Raw genomic sequence first — 19,287 nt, forward strand, 5'->3', positions numbered from 1 at the left:
ATAGCATCTGTACCTGGTACGCCGGTCCCTGCTGCGCTTCTTCCTCTCTATCCACCTCCAGCGGCAGGCCGGGGACAGTGATGCCCGTAAGGCCGCTATGTTCAAGCAACAGAGCAAACAGGTTGAAAGGCTCCCCTCTCTTCTCTCCCAGCAGCTCTCCTCCCTTCATCCGGCAAGCTACCGGACCAGACGTATTCTGCATACGTACTAGAAAGCTATTTTACCCTGAAGGAACAAAGGAAGGTAAGGAAGATCCCAGTGCTCCCTTATGCAGCGGTATACTACTACTTCGGTAGCTGCAGCACAAAAACTGCAGATAGCATTGTGGCTAATTGCATGCAGTCCGTTGGCAATCACTTGGCAGCTCTTAAATTCCTGTTGGAAAGGATAATCAGAACAATTGTCTTATTAACATGAAGTGGAACTAGAGGAGAGACACAATCTCCACCTCCGCAACGCGCTGAAGCACAGCTCGGGCTAGTACAGCCAATATCTCAAAGAGCGGCAGCTACATCTTGTGGGAAAATGTAGCATTGCAGGCTTATTCCTAATAATGTGAGTTTATAAAGTCAATAATGCAAGTTCAGCTTAATATTAATCTAACCAGGAATTCTGCTGAAATGCTCTACCCTTTTCTACCCCTCCTTTTGTGCAAGATGTACAAAGTTAACCTGCACAGCACTCTGATCTACTGCAAAACAGCAGTTTCGTCCAGTCATCAGCCTTTCCCCTAGACCAGTTTGTCTGGCTCATCACACCGCTGAGATGATCCAACACCAGGGGAAAGAGCAGGCCTACCCTTTGTGGCTGCATGCTTAACCTCATCTAACTGTAGGCTACATCAGCCTCTAACCTCAATATTCACTGAGGACTTTAATAGAAATCAGTTTCCATAATTAAACACACATGGGCAAGACAGTTCATAAATTAGACCAAGTGTGAGATTTCTCATCTGTATGGTTAAGTCTGTTACAAAGGAACATTCCAAGACACAGCCTTGAGCAATCCCTGCTATCTGAAGTTGAGGCAGAGAGTAGATTTTGGTTTTGTACACTCTGTTTTATGATTATTTTTTTCCTCTGCTACCATCTGGCACTTTTCCAAGCAGTAAGTTAAGGAAAACATAGAGCAGAGCAACTTCTGCAGGAGCTAGGCATTCAATGCTGTTGCTACTGACTTTGTACTGACAGTCTCAGGTTAGCGTAGAAATCACAAAGAGAACATCACATACCATGAACTCAAAGTGTGTTAATTTAGACCTGCTCTGCTCTATAGGGTGTTCGTGCTATATACAGTTGCAATAACCATAACAATACCGACAAGTAGCTACCTAACCAAACAGTAGACCCCAGATCTCCTAAGCACTGCTACTCATTTCTCCACCTGCCCTGGCAGACTACCCTTACATGTAAGGGAAGGGCTCTAAGCACAGCTAAGAGCACACCCAACAGCAACAGCCCTTCAGAGAGGAAAAGGCAGCTCCTAGTCAGGCAAGTGAGGGAATGACCTCCCAGTAATATTAAAAATAAAAAGCTGTAGCGTGCACTGAGACTATCCTATTAGTGTCTGTTAGGTAATAAGAGCTTATCTGAGATGTCTGCTACTGCCCTAATTAAAGCTGACTTCATCATAACCTGTGACCTGCAGCCTGTATCTCTCAAGGCTTTCCATTACACACAAGTGGCAGGGAGCTCCAGGCACCAGTCAAGACTGGTGACTGGCAAGTCAATAGCATCAGACAGACAATGACATCTAAAAAAAAAAAAATCATGGAGATAAGAGTAGCAAGCAATCTGTCCTGCTATTCAGTACTCTGCTTAGCTCATCTGCAAAAACAGAATCACTCCAGCTCCTCTTAAAAAGCAAACCACACACACATCCAAACCTGAAGTTCCAAATTCTTTTTACAGCACTAAATTAAAAAAAATCATCCCACCCCTCCCCCATGTTCTGTTTGCAAATAAAGTACTAGACAACCATATACTATGTTTTGCTTATTATTCACTTTCAAGATTAATAATTGGCTTGGTTTACTACAACCATTTAGTAAGTGCTCTGAAAGTTCACACCAATAAACAAATGTGTCTTACAAAGAGGGACTATAGGTAGCTGCTGACAGGATATGACATCTAGTCTGCTTAAACTTTCACTTTATAGCATTTGTGACAGGTCAAGTTTTATTACAATCTTGTAACTCTGGAATGTTTTGATTTAAGTGAGACAGCAGGAAGTGCAAAGTATAGACATGGCCAATGCTGACCCTCACCAGCAAAGCCAGGTCATGACTACAGAACATTGGTGTTCTTACACAGGGAAAAGACCAAGGGTGAGACAATTAAGAGTTTCTCTTTTGAGTGACATGTGAAAATGTTACACAAGACAGTTCAGCAACTAAACTTAAGTATTCATGAACTTGTCAGTTTATTGACATTTCCTACAAGAAATACAGCCAATAATATGCAAGACAAGTGCAAATCAAGAATTTTATTTTTTCTCACATACATAATTAAAAAAAGCAAGTGAACACACAGGACAGGAAGTCAGAGAAACTACACATATTTACAAGACAGTTAAGCTATCAAATTTTTTCCATCTTCAAGATCAAGTCATCACAGATCTTCGTTAGTTCGTCATTTTCTTTAGTCTGTTGAAAACAGAAAAAAAACACCCAGAAGTGAGTTTCAGGTATGCCTAAGCTATCATACATCCATGTAGCGAGCAGAGTTGCAGCAAGTCATGTTTGCCAAACACATGGAATAGAAAGCCCATTTACATTCTAGTGAGTCATGCAAATTTACTCTAAAGCACAGTCTACTTTGTAGATCACATGGCAACCTTAAGAGCCTCAGGAAGTAAGCCAGAATCCACTATAATGTCTCCACTTCTTCTACAGACTTTCCCATAATATGCAGAGACCAACTGACCTAGGGAATTAAGACTTTCCAGACTCAAAGTCTTTTTGTTAGATACACTGAAATTCAAGATAGAGACAATTTAGGTTTTAAACTTCACAAGACAGACAAGTCCTTAGGATGATGCTTTGATACTTTTACTGACATGTGACAATAATGTCCAGTTTGTGTAATTCCTTATGTGGTCAAAGCATTTTAATAAGATTTCTTAACATAAAATGTTACTGTGTTTATAACAGGAACAAAACTAGTTCTTTGTTAAATAGCTTGTCTCATTCTTGAGTTACAGGCCTATTGTTTGCCTAGCTATGCAAAACTTAGTCATAAGCCTGAAAACTTAACACAAATATGGGACTTTTCCCCTAACACGAACATGTCAGCATTATCTGGTTTTGAGTCTTCAATGCTAGCAAAGATACAGCCATGATGCACTAAAACTAATAGCATGCATTTCCAGCAATATGACTTTAGAACCCTCAAAAAGCTTTTTCCTTTGAAGGGTTCTAACAAAGGAAGCTGATGTGCCTTTACAAAACATTTATCTACACAATATGAAACACTGCAATCAGATACAGGGATTAATGGCCTGAACAATATTGAAAGAGTTCAGTCAATACAAAAGAGTCTGTATCAGCGCTACTAGCTTACAAGTCACATATTTATGAACAAGCTGAACCACACAGTTATTCAAGATTCATTCCCAGATTCTGCTCTGGGACACATTGAAGTTTTAGATCATAATCTCCTTCAGTAGTTCAGATAACCTCCTGACACAGTAAACTGGATTGATCACTTCTGCAGCCTACCTATGGGTAGGTTTTGCTCCAGAAAATCTAAACATACAGATGAGTCAAGACATAAGATTTGTGCCTCAAGTTTCAATGCCTGTTTCTCAAAGCCTGCCAGTACAGCAGCCATCAAAACCAGCACAGTTAGCCTGGCTATTTGTAGCACTGGTACAAGGCAGTTCTTGACCTAGTCTAAGGCAATAGCTTGCAGAGACTCACTTATGGCATTTTGACTAACCTTTTGTTCAAGGCTCCTCTCTAAAGACTGGATCCTCATTTGTTCTTTGCGGAGACTGGCTTGTAGTGCTGCAGTCTCCGATTTAGCTTTGCTTCGTACCTGGGCAATTTCCTCATTTGCTCTGAAATGGAAGCAAGATGGTGTTTACATCCCCTTCAGACAGCACAACAAAACTGTTCAAAGAATCACACTAGATTCCTGCACTTCAGATTAATCTCCAAGCTAAAAATGTTTTAGGCCAACTTTTGGCATTAATGAACCACATTTTGCAGCAACTGATGGCTATATATTTCACTCCCAGTACTTGGCTTCTTGACATGGTACTTACTGATGCAGCTTTTCTTCAGCATGTGCCTTTAGTGCCTGATACCTCTGCTCCTCTTTTTTAATTCTAGCCAGGTATTCTTCAGCACATTTTTTCAGAGCTTCTTCATTCTGTCCCAAGAATAAGCTTAGTTAGTGTATGTGCTAGTAGATGGAAGAAGAGTCTCCCCACTTCACAAAGGGGCTATTGGACTACACTGAAGTGGCAGTTATTTGCTCATCAGAATAACAGGGACAACTGTGAAGTCCCACAGATCTATAGGGACTGAAGTTCTCCCTTTCAACTCTTAACTTTGCAAACTAACATTTATTCACCCCATTTCCCTCCCAACATACTCTCTTTATTTAGTAGCAAACATTACTCAAAAGGGAAGATCATTGAAACTAAGGTCACTAATCAGTTTTGTGTATTTTGTTTTGCTGTTATTTTAAGTCAGCTTTGTCTTAGCTTGCAGTTGTGCTAAGACTAGCTAAAAATTCAATTACTTCAGAAAATCCATGGAAAGATTCAGGCTTTGGACCCTGATGTAAACAAATCCAGCATTAACAGCAAAAAAGTTACCTTGGTAGGCACAGACACTATGACACCTTATTTTATTAGCTATTATAGCAAGTTGGAACCATTCGAAACAAGCGCTAAGACTCCCTACTAATTCCAGCTCTTGAATTTAGCAATCCTGTTACCAAGTCATACTTTAACTCTGTGCTAAAGAAAGGGCTTCTGAGTTTAGTGTGGAGATAGAACAGACAAGATGAAGGAAGCCTGACATGTTAGTAAAGCAGAAGCTTAAGTTGTAACACAGACATTATGCCTGTTTCTCAAACCTAGACTACCATGAACCTTAGAAATAACCTGTTACAAGCTTGAGTAAGTAGGGGGCATTAAAGGATAACTGAAGGAAAAAAATCTGAAGACACTTTTTTTTTTTAAAACACCAACCAAATGAATTTTTATGCATTTCATGCAATAAGAAACAATAGTTTATGCTCCTCATTAGCTTAAAAAAAACCCCCAACTTGGTAAAGTCAGGCCTTCATTCTGCAGCATCTTCAGAGACTGGAGGAATGAAGCTAAAGAATACCCAATAAAGTAGTATAATTTTGACTTGTAATAGCAAATCCTCTTCAGCACCCATTCAACATGATGCAGGGGAAACAAGCTGCCCTTATGCAGCAGTTGCTACATGAGAGTGTCTCTATGATTAACAGAAAAATGATATGTATGCAGCAAGAAACAGCTCATTCTTCTCTTTGAAGAAACTTTGGCTTCTAACAGAGATCATTATCATACCTTAAGGCAGCCACTAAATACAACAAACCAGTAATTCTTTAAATAAACAACAACTTAGCACCTGGTTTTACAGGTACTGCCTATACTAGCTAATTAATGGCTGCTCTAGAAATTCATCATTTCCCCTCCACTGTCTCATTTATCTTGGAAGGATATTATTTGCATTATAGCATCTTACTTTGCGGTAACCCTCTAGCACTTCTTTCTGTTTTTCAAATCGTTTGAAGAGTTCAGAGAAAGATTTCTCCATGGAGTTCAGATCTGAAATAACTTGTTGCTTCTCTTCCACCATCCTCTGCATTTCTTTCTTTGATAATTCCTTTTGCTTCTGAGCATCCTCTAAAGAAAGTGGAGTTAACAGGGTTACACTCATGATAGTTATTGCATTAGCGTAAAGCTAGGTCCATAGTATGGACTGATAACACCCACACCTTCAATTCCTCTTAAGCAAAAAAGGGTTTTCTTAATGTAGCCTCTCCTCTGAAAGGACACCATATCTTTGCTTTTAAGGAAGCAGTCATAGTCTCTTTATGTGCTGCACACCACCTCTCACCAACCCTAAGACCATTAAAGGTGCTTGCCCAAAGCATTGTTTCTCCTGCAATGTAGTCAAAATACTACACCTGAGTTTACGTAACAGGAGCCTCGAATGTTGTGATAGAAACAAGGAATCAAAAAAATATTTGTTTTCATTAAATACACACAATAGCTGGAAGATCTGGAGGAGACTGGGATAATGAGCCAAACTAGCACAGCAAACTCTTTCAGGACAAGTTTTTGTTAGCACACCTGAGCCAGGTTTCCCATAGGCTTAAGTAGTACAAAAAAGCTGACATAATATTCTGTCTCCTTAAAAAGCTAAATTTAAGCAAGGCACAGATTTGGCTATTCAGCTTTGAACTAGGAGAATGTACCTATACAACAAGAGTTTCATTAATGTCTTCCTAGCTTTGAAACCACAAACTTGACTGAAGCAAAGGCCAGGTCTGTCCAGCAAGAACCCCTATTGACATCTTATCACTTAAATGAGGTCAGATAATAAACAGTTAAATACAAGGGGCAGACAACTGGATCTGCCAGTTTTAATAAACCAACAGCTCACACTCCACTGGAGAATAAGAAAAAGTTACATGTGTTCACGCCTGGTTCAGGAAGTCATCATTACCTACCAAGTGATATCATATCTGTATGAATATGCATAAAAGTGTTACTCTACCTACCTTGTCTGAAACCTTACACTCACCCTGGAAGCACTTGAAATATTAATGCCATCAGAAGTGAAAGAGTACTAACCTCAATTGGTAACCTTCGGCTAAGCATGCCCCACCCCTCCCAAGCCATTCAAAGCATAAATACAGAACTTACCCATCATTTGTGTTATTGTACCTTCAAACTCGGCAACTATTTTTCTAAAAAAACATGAAAAACAATGTTGAACGTAAGTTAGAAATAGCATCTGGAGCAAGTAGATATAAAAATCAAGACAGATTCATACCCCATTTCCTTGTATTCCATATGAAGCTTGTCATACTTCTTTTTCCATTCCTGTGTCTCCAACTGTTTCTCTTGAACCTTTGAGGGGAAAAAAGTAAACCTTTATTTCTTGCAGATGCAGAGATGCAGGATTTGATACTCAGAACAGTCTAAAAGGCAGCTTAGGTATACTTATAACTTGATTCGGAAAAAAATAAGTTCTGCCTGCTTAACAGATTCAAATTTAAGTGTTTCATTACACAGTCAAGTCAAGATGTAGATCAATATGCAGATTTTGCATACATCATTCCCACTCAATGTTACCAATCTCTCTCAAATGTCAAGATCAGAGCCAAGTCAGCCAACCTCTGGGCTACTCTTACTCATCCTATACATAGACCATTGTTCCTTGGCCAGTAGTGTGTTCTCAAGAAATAATATTCTCTCAAGTGACATATATTTCCCTTTTATTTACAGGGCAGACAAAGTAAGCCACAGAAATCTGTTAATCTTAACACAGGAAAGAGTAAATACCAGAAGACTATTCTAGTCAAGATCAAATTGTTGTTGGGAGTCATTCAGAATTCAATCCTCCCCCTATCATGTTTCCAAATTTAAAAGGACACCTCAGTTCATTTAAGAATAACCATACCTATTTCACATCAGCTGAATTGAAGCAGAACTCACAGTAACAGTATTAAGCACTCTTTGCTAAATGCTTTGCGTAAACTCCATGAACTTAATTTTGTCCTGCAGTTTCTAGTTAGAACTGTAACACTGATAGTTGACTGCAGTGTGGGAGGCCTTCAATGACAGAGGCCCAAAATACATAAAACAACCTGGAATTTTAAACAAGAGAACATGAGAGCACCTTCCAATTTCCCCTAAGGGTTGCATGATATACTGTAATACGCTGATTTTCAGTATTTGTTTTAGAGTAAACTCATTTTAAATGTATTGTAATATTTCGGATGACAAGTAGGGCACAAGTGAAAAAAGAATGTACCAAAATATAAAGAGAAAGAATTAATAGTAGTTAGGCTAGAAACAAATGTTACAAAAGCAAAAATGTGTGAAGATGGAAACAAGTTAGAAACTTTCATTTGCAAACTCAACAGCACTGGTTCCATAGACCCAGAAAAGCATGCTTTCATGAAGTGCTGTATTCGCCCAGATTCACCCAGTTTTTTTTTTTTCCTCTCCTCCCACTCTTGAGTTGTTTCACCAAAAAAGTCATCTTAAAATTTAGTCTGTCTTTCTTTCAAGTTAATATAGTAATTCCAAGCATTTTTATTTGTTTAAATGACACAGCTGGAGTCATCCAGTCACACCTGTCTTGCTACAACTGTGTTTGCACATTTAAAATAGTTCTTAAGATGTTACAAGCTTTACCCCCTGTTATTAGAGAAATTTTTCATTTTAGATCAATGCACTAGGAGCTGCCCCCTGTCAAAGCTGCACTTGTTGTCCTGTACTAGACACTATGCTGGGTAAAAGTGTCCTCCTAAATGACAGAAAGGAAAAGTTATTCCTAGAAAAGGTAGTATCTTTGTACTTTAAAGGGAAAGAATAACTTAAGCAGAAAATAATCACAGGTCATCTTTCTTTGGTGTCCTTAGTGTCAATGCCTGCAGTATTAGCTAGTCAGGAATTCTGAATGCTCCATTTTCTTCTGAAGTTAATTTTAAACTGACACAATTACTTTAAGGACATTTATGCTTAACTACTCCTATTATTTAGCATCTGTAAGGTTACATAAACCAGAAGCCATAATGAATCAAGTACTCAGATTTTTGAAGTGAGTGGATACATAATTCTTGCATCAGTAAGATGGGCATTCAAAAGCAATTTCTGTAGCGATACAGTTACAGAATACGCTTGAAATCCCACCAACTACTTCTTCCCTCCTCCACTAATGTTTTTCTCCTCCAGAGTGAGCTCCAGATCTCACTTTTACTTTATTAGCTGAACATACTGTTGTGCCTCCCCATCCCACAAAAACCCAAAACGAATCACTGCACTGGTCAAGCTTTGGAACAGGCTGCCCAGAGAGGTGGTGGAGTCACCGTCCCTGGAGGTGTTCAAAAAGTGGGTAGACGTGGCACTTTGGGACATGGTTTAGTAGGCATGGTGGTGTTGGGTTGGTGGTTAGACTGATGATCTTAGAGGTCCTTTCCAACCTTAATGAATCCTAGTTTTACTTCATTAAAAAATAATCCAGCCACCAAGCCAGGAAACATGAAATTAATTATCACTCGATCCTGACTTGGTTTAGTGGTGGACTTGGTAGTGTTAGGTTAATGGTTGGACTGGATGATCTTAAAGGTCTTTTCCAATCTAAACAATTCTATGATTCTATGAGTTGACATTACAGTTTTATCTTGTTTTAAGGAATTGTATCAGAAGCAGCCACTCCATCCCACTGCGAAGAACAGGTATTTCCTGCCTAGTTTAATAAAGAGTATTCAGATCACTGATATTAAGCCTAACCATTCCATCTGATAATGGATGCTTTTTAATACTGTGACCAGTTCTAAGGCAGAACCTGACTAACAGTGAAGTTTACCATATTTCCCTGGATATTAGCTCTGAAGAGTTCTATACCTACTGCTCCCATTAAGTGCACAGCAAGCTTTTCAGAATGCTTATGTCAAGTACGATGGAAAGATTTACCAAGTATAGAGATTTATACCAGATAATCTAAACAAAAGGGACTTTCAAGGCTATGCAAAGTTCTGCTTTGGAAGAGTCACCATACCTCTCTCTTAACCAGTTCAACAGCTGCATCCATGTCTTTTTGGCTATATTTTAGCACATCTATAATAGCATCCACTGCAGTGTTTGTGGAAGCAGCAAAAGGGAGTGGAGGAACATCACTAGTCAGGGAGTCTGGAATTAGGGGACCTGTGTCCTGCAAGGAGAAAAAAAAAAAGAGTAGAGTTTCAGATTCCTATTTTTGTGCCATTAGTTAGCTGTATGCAGATTATTTGATGCTAAGTAAACATATTTTACTTAAACACCCAAAATACCTCCATAACTTTGTTACCATAACTTTCTTACTTTCTAGGTATGTTTTAGAACTACATAGTTATCTTTAAGGTGTAACAGAAAGTGCCATCCACCAATTATACCTATGAGAAACAAAGCAAATGACAACCACACTGTTCCCCACAAGTAAAAAAAAAGGCACCATTCCAGGATGAACTGCTGTGTGCAGATTTGTTCATAAAAGACTGTTCAAACTATAAACCTTGGACTGCAGAGCATCAGGTTTTATCAAAAAAGTGCTTTTCATCCCAGCAGTGCCATTAAAATACAAGCTTCTCTGATTTTTGTGGCTTCAGCAGCATGAAAAAGGTTGCTTGATTAAAGCATTCCTAAAACCAGCTCCAATTCTCCTAGATCATGTGCAGTGCCCCCAGTTTCTACAAAAACGTTTTTAATATTTAAGAAAAGGCCATCAAAAAGTTCAACTTTGGTATAAGTGATTATCCAACCTGTTTAAGATAAGTTTAAATAAGCATGAAGTATTATGCAGATATTCTAAGGATCACAGAAATCATAAGTCCAGAACCTAGCCCACCCCTTTCCCAAAATATCAACATGAGACCTGAATACCATTCCAGACACCCTTACAGAAGTTGGAAATGTTCCCAGAAGATCTAGTCCTTTTGGTTTTTCTTCATTTTGAAGACTCACTGCAGGCTTTTCAGCTTCCTCAAGCAATTTACTTAAATCAGCAACAGGACTAAAAATGAACAAACATACACCATTATATTCAAGTGCTGCCTTTCTTTGTAAAGAATGTACTACAGCCTAGACTAGGTCAATACCTACCCATGCTTAAGTGGAGCTGTCATAATATTCATATCTGTTTCAATAGTACCAGAAATTGGTTTTCTCGGACTGTCTCTCAATAGAGGGTCAAACTTCAAATACAGCGACTGTTTCCTCAAGGCAGACTCTTTGAACTGAGGGGAAAGAGGCATAAACTGGCAGATATGCTGCTTCACAGCATAACACACACATCCCACACGCGCACATAAATAATACTCTAGAGAAAGGGTGAGCCTATTGTTCAGTGGCCAGAGCATTGTTCTCAGGAGAAAAATTACGTAAGAGAACTCGGTGCCCACACGCTTAAATCCTTATGTAATATCAAGTGAACTCAATCTGCTCAGACAGAACCAAAAGGGCGAACATCTATGAACTATTCAAAACCAGCAGAAGACACAGAAAGGGAAAGATAGTATTGTAAGCTGAATCAGCAGTGTACATCACTGTCTGTCTTTGCTCCTACAACAAGGACAAACACAGTGTGATCAAAACCCGATTTCAATTCAGCATACTCACTGTATATTCAGAGCCACTCCCACTCTGGATCAAAGCAGGAGAAAGCATAACTAAGCTGAACTCATTAAAACATGACATGCCCAATTTAGAGACAGATTTCCTGAAACTGCCCATAAAACAAAAAAGCTTAGGAAAAAAAATATTTTCAAAACAATAATCCTGCACTTTCAAAGCATTATGTTCTTCCAGTTTTGGCAACCAGAGACGTGAAACATCATCCATCTCTGTTTCACCACTATTAAAGGAAAGCAGCACCTTTGCAAACTGAAAGCAAAAGACCTCTGATCCTTAGCAGAATTGCTTATAACTACACTTCCTTCCACCACCACCACCCCCTGCTCAGCCTTGTTGACATGTTCCTTTGGAATAGAACCTATGTTTCTGTGGGCAAGTTCAAAGTGAAGCTTTCATGAAAACATTTAAGGCTTGACAGTTTCATTTGCCTTTCCTCTCCCCTCTGCCAGGGAGACAAACAAAACATTTCAATGTCATACTTACTGATGAAGTCCCAAACTGTTCCAGATAGTCTATTTCTATGCCCATCCCTAGAACTGGAAAAGAAGGAAATGATACAATAAAGATGCAGTATTGTCATATTGTCTTACAGTGAAGCACCCACAGACAGAAACAAATAGGAATGCATATAAAGCAAATAAATCCCCGCCCCCATCTCATAAGCTCTAGTTTTTCATTTGCTAAAAATACTGTATTTCTATCTGGACCTGCAAAAATAAAATAAAAATCAAGCAAGTATTTCTAAGCTAAAGCAAACTTAGCACTTCCATTTGTCCCCAAATACCTGTAAGAATATGTAGAATTAACCATAAGTTCTTCAACTGTATGTTAAAAGTGGCAAGCACACTCAGATATTCTACTTTTTCACACAATGTCCCATAAACAAGATTGATAATCTCACCATTAAAATTAGCACACAGCTCAGATTTGAACAATGAAGTTATAGCCATTTCTCAATACACTGATTCCACTCAAGTATTAAGGTGACAGACTGCACTGCAGTCAAATAATTTGCTCATCCTTCCACACAATGCTCCTACAAAGAATAACCCTTCCAGGTGGTTAAGTGACAGCTATGTAGTAAGCTTTCGAGACAGGCATGCAAGTGCAGAAAGACCATCCACACTGTAATATGAAGTCAGTATTCAAGTAGTGCCAAGGCCTGCAGTAATCTACAAGACTCAAGTACAGGCAGTTGCATAGCTCTAGTGCTCTCATTTTAGTAAGTCCTTAATACCAGAACTTATTTTAAGGGAGCATTTTTTTCAGCACAGAAAGCTGCCACTGAAACTCTAAAAAGATTGTTTCTGTACCAGCCTAAATTCCATCCTTCCAGGCAGCTGAATGCTAATAGCCAGCTTTTTGAATTTAGGTTAATCCAGAGAAATATACTTGGGTACATTTCCCACCCCTGCTAGTCATTGTAGGTTTTACTGTCCTTTCAGAAGAGCAAAAGGAGACACAAAAATTAGAATCAATGCCAAAACTGAAGAAGAAAATACATACACAGAGGTTATTGTAACAATATCTTTTCAGTCTGTTCCAACGAAATGCCCTTACCTTCTGATGATGGTCTGAAGAGCTCTTCAGGTTCAGTGTTAGCTGTCTGCTCATCTGCTGTTATTTCAGTTCTGTGGGAACTAGGTTTAATTTCTTCTGCAGACATTGACTTTTTTCCAGAGTCAGCAGAAACCAAATTATCTTGAGAGGGGACATTAGCTGGAGACATTTTAGATTGACTCATTTGCTTCTCCTGATGAGAAAACCACAATTCTTTTTTACTGTTAAAATAATTATTTAAATGCAATGAAAATCACAATAATGATCAAATTGTCATTTTGTCATAAACTAGCTGGGCAGCCAGCATAATAAACCAAGAGTTCACAGGCATAGAAACTAAACTACCAACACTGAGTACAGCTCATATTATACAGGAGTCACTTTTTTTTTTTTAAGAGTCCACACCCTTACGTTTGTCCTTATATGTGACTTCTGATCAAAAAAGACACTAAATACCAAGGTACCAATTTGGCTGTCTCTGATGTTACCTTGAAAATACAAGTCTGCACAGCTGATATTCATTCTAGAGCTGTTGAAGACGTACAAAAACACTAATTCTTAGACAAAACATCAAACATGGGTTCGACAAGGTTAAGTCAAAGAGCTGTGTTTCATGGAACAACTTGGTGAGAACTGGTTATCTTTCCTATACCTTACCATGGTAATCCTTCCTGGAAGTTCAGCTTCTGCTTGAACTCCTGGCTTGTCTTCTTGATTTCTTGGCTTGTCTTCTACCACACTCTGTTTGCTGATTTCCCTAAAGAAAAAAGAAAAAAATTCAAAACCCAAGTCACACAGACAGTTCTGAATTCTATATTACCAGATATACTGAAGCATTGAACAAAGCAAGCTTCTTTGAGAGTTTCTACTGCCACAGTACAGGAAGCTTTACAGAGGGTGGGGATGTAAATTCACTGTCTTGCCTGGTGACAACTTAAATGACAGAAAGCTTTCCCTCCATCAGAAGCAGAAAGTCACAGTAGTATCACTTATTCCTAGTCACTTAACACTGTTCTCTTATTTCCATTTGTTAAGCTCTTTTTTTTTAATAAAGATAGGCTTTTTGTTTAATTAAGAACAGAATTACAAGCAGCCTGCTACTCTTTCTAAAGTAATGCACTGGTTACTGGTGTAAAGCACAGAACTTCATTAGAGAAGCCAATACTTCAGGTACTACTGACAGCACAAACTTAACTTTTCGCCTTGGTAAACAGTAGTTGATCACATTACAGAGAGCAAACATTTCAGTCAAATTAACATCTTATGCCAGTCTACTTCTGGTAAGCACCTGGCTATCTATAGCAATGCTGACATTTTAATAGTTAGACTTTCTAGGAAAGGCAACGCAACATGTCACATTCTCAAATAAAAAGTTTTATGTGGCTTCAAAACCCCACAAATTTAGCAACAGGCCTTTTTATTGGAGACAGCATTCATATTCCAAGAACATGCAAGGAAGAAACAGCACCTCAGAGTTCAGCCAGGACACTAAGCAGAGAGCAGAATGGCCTAGTCCCTTCACATGCTGCACGATGTGCAATGCTACTGCCTACTTACCCGGTTTTTTTGAAAGACAGCAGCAGTCACCCGATTCCCCACATTTTACTCTAATCTTGGAGGAGTAGGGAAAGAGCCACTTGGCCAAGGTACTAATGTTCTTCCCATATAAGCCTGTTTCCTCCCATTCCTCCAGATTTAAGAACTCCTTTTGCCCAGAGCTAGCCATCTCGGAATGGTTTCCCCAATGTGATCTTTGCTGTTGCAACCTAGTGTGTTAAAGCTTACAACGTGCAACAGACTCTGCCAACCTCAGAGGGAGGGAGTCAAGGAGGTAGGCATCAGCTAGTTAGAGATACCATCTAACTATTCTCCTCACATGATTTCAAGGTGCTTCTACATTCAGCTACAGATTTACTTACGGACTTTTGGGTTCTCTTTTCTCAAGAGTTTCACGGGTACTTGGTTTGTTATCCTGCTCCACTGGAAGAGGCTCCCTTCTTGATGACGTACTGTCCTGCTCCTCTTGCAGGGGAGTTTTCTGAGGGCTAGGTTTAGAACACTTGGGTGAGCTGGAAATTTTAGAGCCTCCTCCAAATGGATTGAAGTTTGGATCATCAAGTTTGTCCCAGTCGAACTTATAAGATGCTTTGGGAACAGGGATTTCATCTTCCACATTACTTTTACTTTGCACTTCAGTGTTCTCTGTTTTCATTTTGGTAATAGGAGTTTTTTTGGAAGGTGGCTTAATTCCAGGTCTTTTACCTAGTTTCTTCGGAGGTGGTTTTCTAGCAGTGGTATTATCAAAGTCAAATTCCAGTTTTACTGGCCCAGCCTTGGTGACACCAGGCTTTTCTGCAGGTTCCCCTTTGGAGATAGCCAGCTCTTCTGCAGGCTTTGACTCTTCTGCAGAGGCTTCTTCTGCTACTGCAACACTCTGAAGCTTTGATTCCCCAGTTTTAGAGGAATTTGTTACACCAGAACCACTGGGACCTAAGTTGCCAGATAACTGTACAGGAGGTGTGGGTGCTTCTGCTAATCCCACTGAGTTATCAGTTTGGCTGACATCTGTGGAAGCAGACTTCACATCCTGCACAGAGTCACTGATTGCTTGCTTAGGGGACAGCTTGGATTTGTTAGACTCCAGCTCTCTCAAGACAGATTCTTGTCCAGAGAAAGAAGTCTTCTCCTCCTCGCTTGAGCGCTCTGTTCTTGCTGTGGTTGAAGCAAAAGAAGCTGTATCATCCACAAGAGAATCACTGCTTTTTTCAGAAGTTTTCTCAGGGCTGCTAGATGCTTTTACAGGAGACTTTTGCAGATTTCCAGGAGAATGCTGCAACTGCACTGAACTTTGAAAGGGATTGATGTCATTTAAGTTATCAAAATCAAGATTGTAGGAACCTCGACTCATCACTGGCATCTCATCATCTGGGTAAGGAGCCACACTGACCTTCTCTGGCATTTGTGTATTTATCGCTGTATTACCTGCTTCGGCTTCAGTCTTTTGTTCACATGTGCTGCATTTAAAAAAAAAGGTCAGATCACACATGCTATAGTTATTTTTTAGACATCATTTGAAATCATCTTTAGAAAGATATTTGCACAAGTAGCTTTGTATGCGCAGAGTAATCTGATTTTTTCTGACATAAGGCAGCTGACAACAAAAGAATATCATAACAGCAAGAATTCAGTTGCCACCTAAACAGTCAGAAGTTATGAGCTCTGGTACACATGAACTATAGGAAGATCAATCCTTGAAACTAGTCAGTATTCTTAAGCTATCTGTTCTACACAGCTATGTAACCTTATGCCAGTCATCACTGGAGACTGCTCTACTCACTGCAGCATATGGACATTTCCATTTCACTAAACAGTGAAATATACATTCCTTAGGAGGAGGTATTAACAGTAAGCAGCTCGAACACAGGCACAATGAGTAGTACATCTTCATGTAGATTGATCTGAGTCACAACAGACAAGTCTAGGACCAAACTGAGTCATGATTCAGGTTCTCCCATTCTAGTCATTACTTTGTCTGGTCATCCTGGCAGATATTTTTCCCCTGAAAGTATGCACCAGCATTTCATCTATGAGGGCCTACATACCAAACCAGAACCTGGACTTCAGGCACTCTAAACTCTGTACAACAACAGATCTGAAGAGTAAAGCAGTATACAAGAAAATACTTCTCCAGTAAAAGAAAGGTAAGATTCTCTAGCAGAAGAAACAGGTTAGAGTTTGTGTACTTGCTACTGCTGGGTATTCTACAAGTTATTGGTCTCTACTGTATTTCCTCAAACTCTACTCAACTTTTGAGGCTTAGCCTCAGACTACAGAGAGTTAAGCCATTACTTCCTGAAACAGGATTTCCTCCCATTGTTTTGTCCCTTCGTAAAGTTATTATTTCTATGTGCCATCCATATCTGCTGTAGAACATAACATGATTAAAAGCCACGCACTAAACACACCACTTTGATAAACGTGAGAGCAAAGGCAGAAAAAGAGTTCAGGAAATCCTTCTCACCCGGTCTGAGTGCCTCTTCCCTGCAACAGTTCAGCCCCAGGCTTGTTCAACTACTCAGGCCCCTCCCATTCTCCTTCAGTGTTTAACCTAATAAATGCCAGTCAAGAGCAAGACACCTGCTTGAAACTTGAATTACTCGAGTCTAGTCAGAAGTGACACCCTTCAGCAACACCCAGTCCTTTAACTTTTTCACTACAAACAAATCCTGACATTTTAAAAGTAGAAAGGACACATACAGTAAAAGAAGTGTCTTGACACATAATTACACCCTCACTAAAATGAATTCAGTGCTGGCCCTTTTAGCTCACTTGAACCTTATATGTACTAAATCTTCATTTATTCATGTGAGCAATAAGTTTGGGGCATAAATGCAATTAAGTCATTTAATTGTGGTGGCTAGCTCAGAAGTACTTTTCTAAACTAGAGTATACATACAAGTTCACAGCTGAAGCAAATCTATACATTTAAAGAACATTTAAGTGTTCCCATCTTTCTCCCTTCTCCCCTTCCCAAAAACAAGAATAGGGGTCAAATGAAAGTATGGAGTAGTTAAAAACAAGCAAAAGGATGTATTTCCTTGCAGAAAACAAAACTGAGACCCAAGACTTCTTGCCACTAGGAATTATAGATGTCAGACATTATCCATAGTTAAAAAGGGGCTAAAATAGTAACAAAAACATGCACTGAGGCCTATTAAATAACATTGTATTATTATACCATTACAACAGTATTTCTAGTAAAAGAGAGTTGCAAAACCCCAAACTGGAACACTGCAGACTTTACGCTGTTCTCTAGACAGGTACCATAAGCCACTTTGAGACCCAGGCTGCTAGACTGCAAAGGCGAACAAACTTGTTCGTCCTTGGGACTGATGTTACATTCACTTTGTGTTGCTAGATTTTCTTTAATCTTAATACTCACTGACTCAAGGTGTCAATTCAAGCTAACCCTTCAGAAGATGCATCTTAAGAAGAAAAATCTAAAGAGATAAAACTGTACTTAACATACAAGAGGAGAAATTTTAAGGCTTAGCTTTAAGGATTAGCTTCAGAATAGTTGCAGTCTCACATGAAAGCCTTGCTGTAGTAAACAGTTTTGTATTCTCTGCCTAATGTGTCTCTTAAAATATTTATCCATACTGTAAGTCATCTCTATGAAATCAGTTACTGAGGAATTAGAAAGACTTTGATATTCAATATTACAACCAAGAAAATTGTCATTACTTTTAAGAAAACTTTATCTTTGAAAAAGAGTTTGTGCATCAAAGTGAGCATTAATTTTGGTCCTTTTGTGCAGTCTACACCTTGTTATAAAATACAAAATTACATTTTAAGTATACAGGTTTATGATAGGGAAAAGTTAACTCGAGTATGTCCCACATCGCTAATAGCACTAGTGGTGAATACATTACTTACTCAACATTGATGGGTGCAGATAAAAGATCATCCGCCAAGGCTTCACTGTAGTCATCAAGCATGAAAGTACCCTCAAGTTTGTCTGTCATAGTAGGACTTAAGATTTTTCGAGTCTGAGGATCTCTTAGAGGAGTTTGAAAGGTTACCTTTAAGAAAGGGGTGGGGGGAAGGGAGAGAAAAAAAAGGAAGAACATGAACACCACAGTATTTTCAAGCTCCAAATAGTGTATGCATTCAGTAGCAGAGATCATAGAAGGCGAAAGAATATAATCAATACCAAAGCAAAAGTTTACCTTCATAGCTTTTGCCACACTTTTTGGTGGTAAGTTTTCTTTCTGGGACAGGCGTAGAATGGAAGGTCTCCCTGTAGGTTCCGGTGGTGCAAAGAAAAAGCCACAGTCTTCAGCTGTTAGATCATCATTGATGCTTCCTCCATTTTCTCCATTTTCTGCATTCAAAATCTGCAGACTCATTCTAGAACATCAACATACAACGTTGCAGCATGAATGAGAGGGTGTGGTCAGCCAGATGCACTTTCAGATAGTCGAAGAAGTTGGAAACCTGGCACTGACTAGCAAAGATTAACAGCTTCAAATAAATTCTAGAAGTATTGAAAATCTCAATATGAAAAATTAGATCTCAGAAGACTCTGAAAGCATCCTAAATGCAGCACTGCACAGCCCCTCTGCTTTTGTTAGGGGTCTAGGAAGTTACTTGTTGATACTATGCTTTCCACAGTTAACATTATAACCTTACTAATTAAGCTGCTCATGCCTTAAAGGGAGCTCTGTCATTTGCAAGTTTCTTCATTCCCAACCCCTTAAGGCCAGTAGCAACATACAGTCACCTCTCTTGTAATAGGGCATCTAGCTAAGCAAAATTACAGCTTTTGCAAGG

The 19,287-nt window shown here is 39.2% G+C and overlaps 1 protein-coding gene across 1 annotated transcript; it reads right to left on the reverse strand.

Moving 5' to 3' along the window:
• Nucleotides 1–2,469: 2,469 nt before the first annotated feature.
• On the reverse strand, nt 2,470–18,885 carry TACC3 (transforming acidic coiled-coil containing protein 3). Its single transcript, XM_009479809.2, has 15 exons — nt 18,684–18,885; nt 18,391–18,536; nt 14,874–15,968; nt 13,612–13,711; nt 12,955–13,147; nt 11,878–11,930; nt 10,864–10,997; nt 10,663–10,774; nt 9,785–9,937; nt 7,049–7,125; nt 6,919–6,962; nt 5,732–5,892; nt 4,267–4,373; nt 3,939–4,059; nt 2,470–2,644 (listed from the first exon to the last, which is right to left on the reverse strand). Exons 1-15 carry the CDS (start codon nt 18,861–18,863, stop codon nt 2,579–2,581), a joined length of 2,742 nt encoding a protein of 913 aa, XP_009478084.1. The 5' UTR covers nt 18,864–18,885; the 3' UTR covers nt 2,470–2,578.
• Nucleotides 18,886–19,287: the final 402 nt, after the last annotated feature.

The sequence above is a fragment of the Pelecanus crispus genome, chromosome 4 (genome assembly GCF_030463565.1).
Source record: "Pelecanus crispus isolate bPelCri1 chromosome 4, bPelCri1.pri, whole genome shotgun sequence".
Lineage (NCBI taxonomy): Eukaryota > Metazoa > Chordata > Aves > Pelecaniformes > Pelecanidae > Pelecanus > Pelecanus crispus.

Excerpts from the sequence above, each read along its gene's own strand:
- TACC3 (XM_009479809.2), bottom strand. The coding sequence starts at position 18,863 with ATGAGTCTGCAGATTTTGAATGCAGAAAATGGAGAAAATGGAGGAAGC. Across the intron at positions 15,969-18,390 it reads TCTGCACCCATCAATGTTGA|CACATGTGAACAAAAGACTG; the intron begins GTAAGTAATGTA and ends TTTTAAATGCAG. Across the intron at positions 13,712-14,873 it reads AAAAGAGAACCCAAAAGTCC|GGAAATCAGCAAACAGAGTG; the intron begins GTAAGTAAATCT and ends TTTTTTCTTTAG.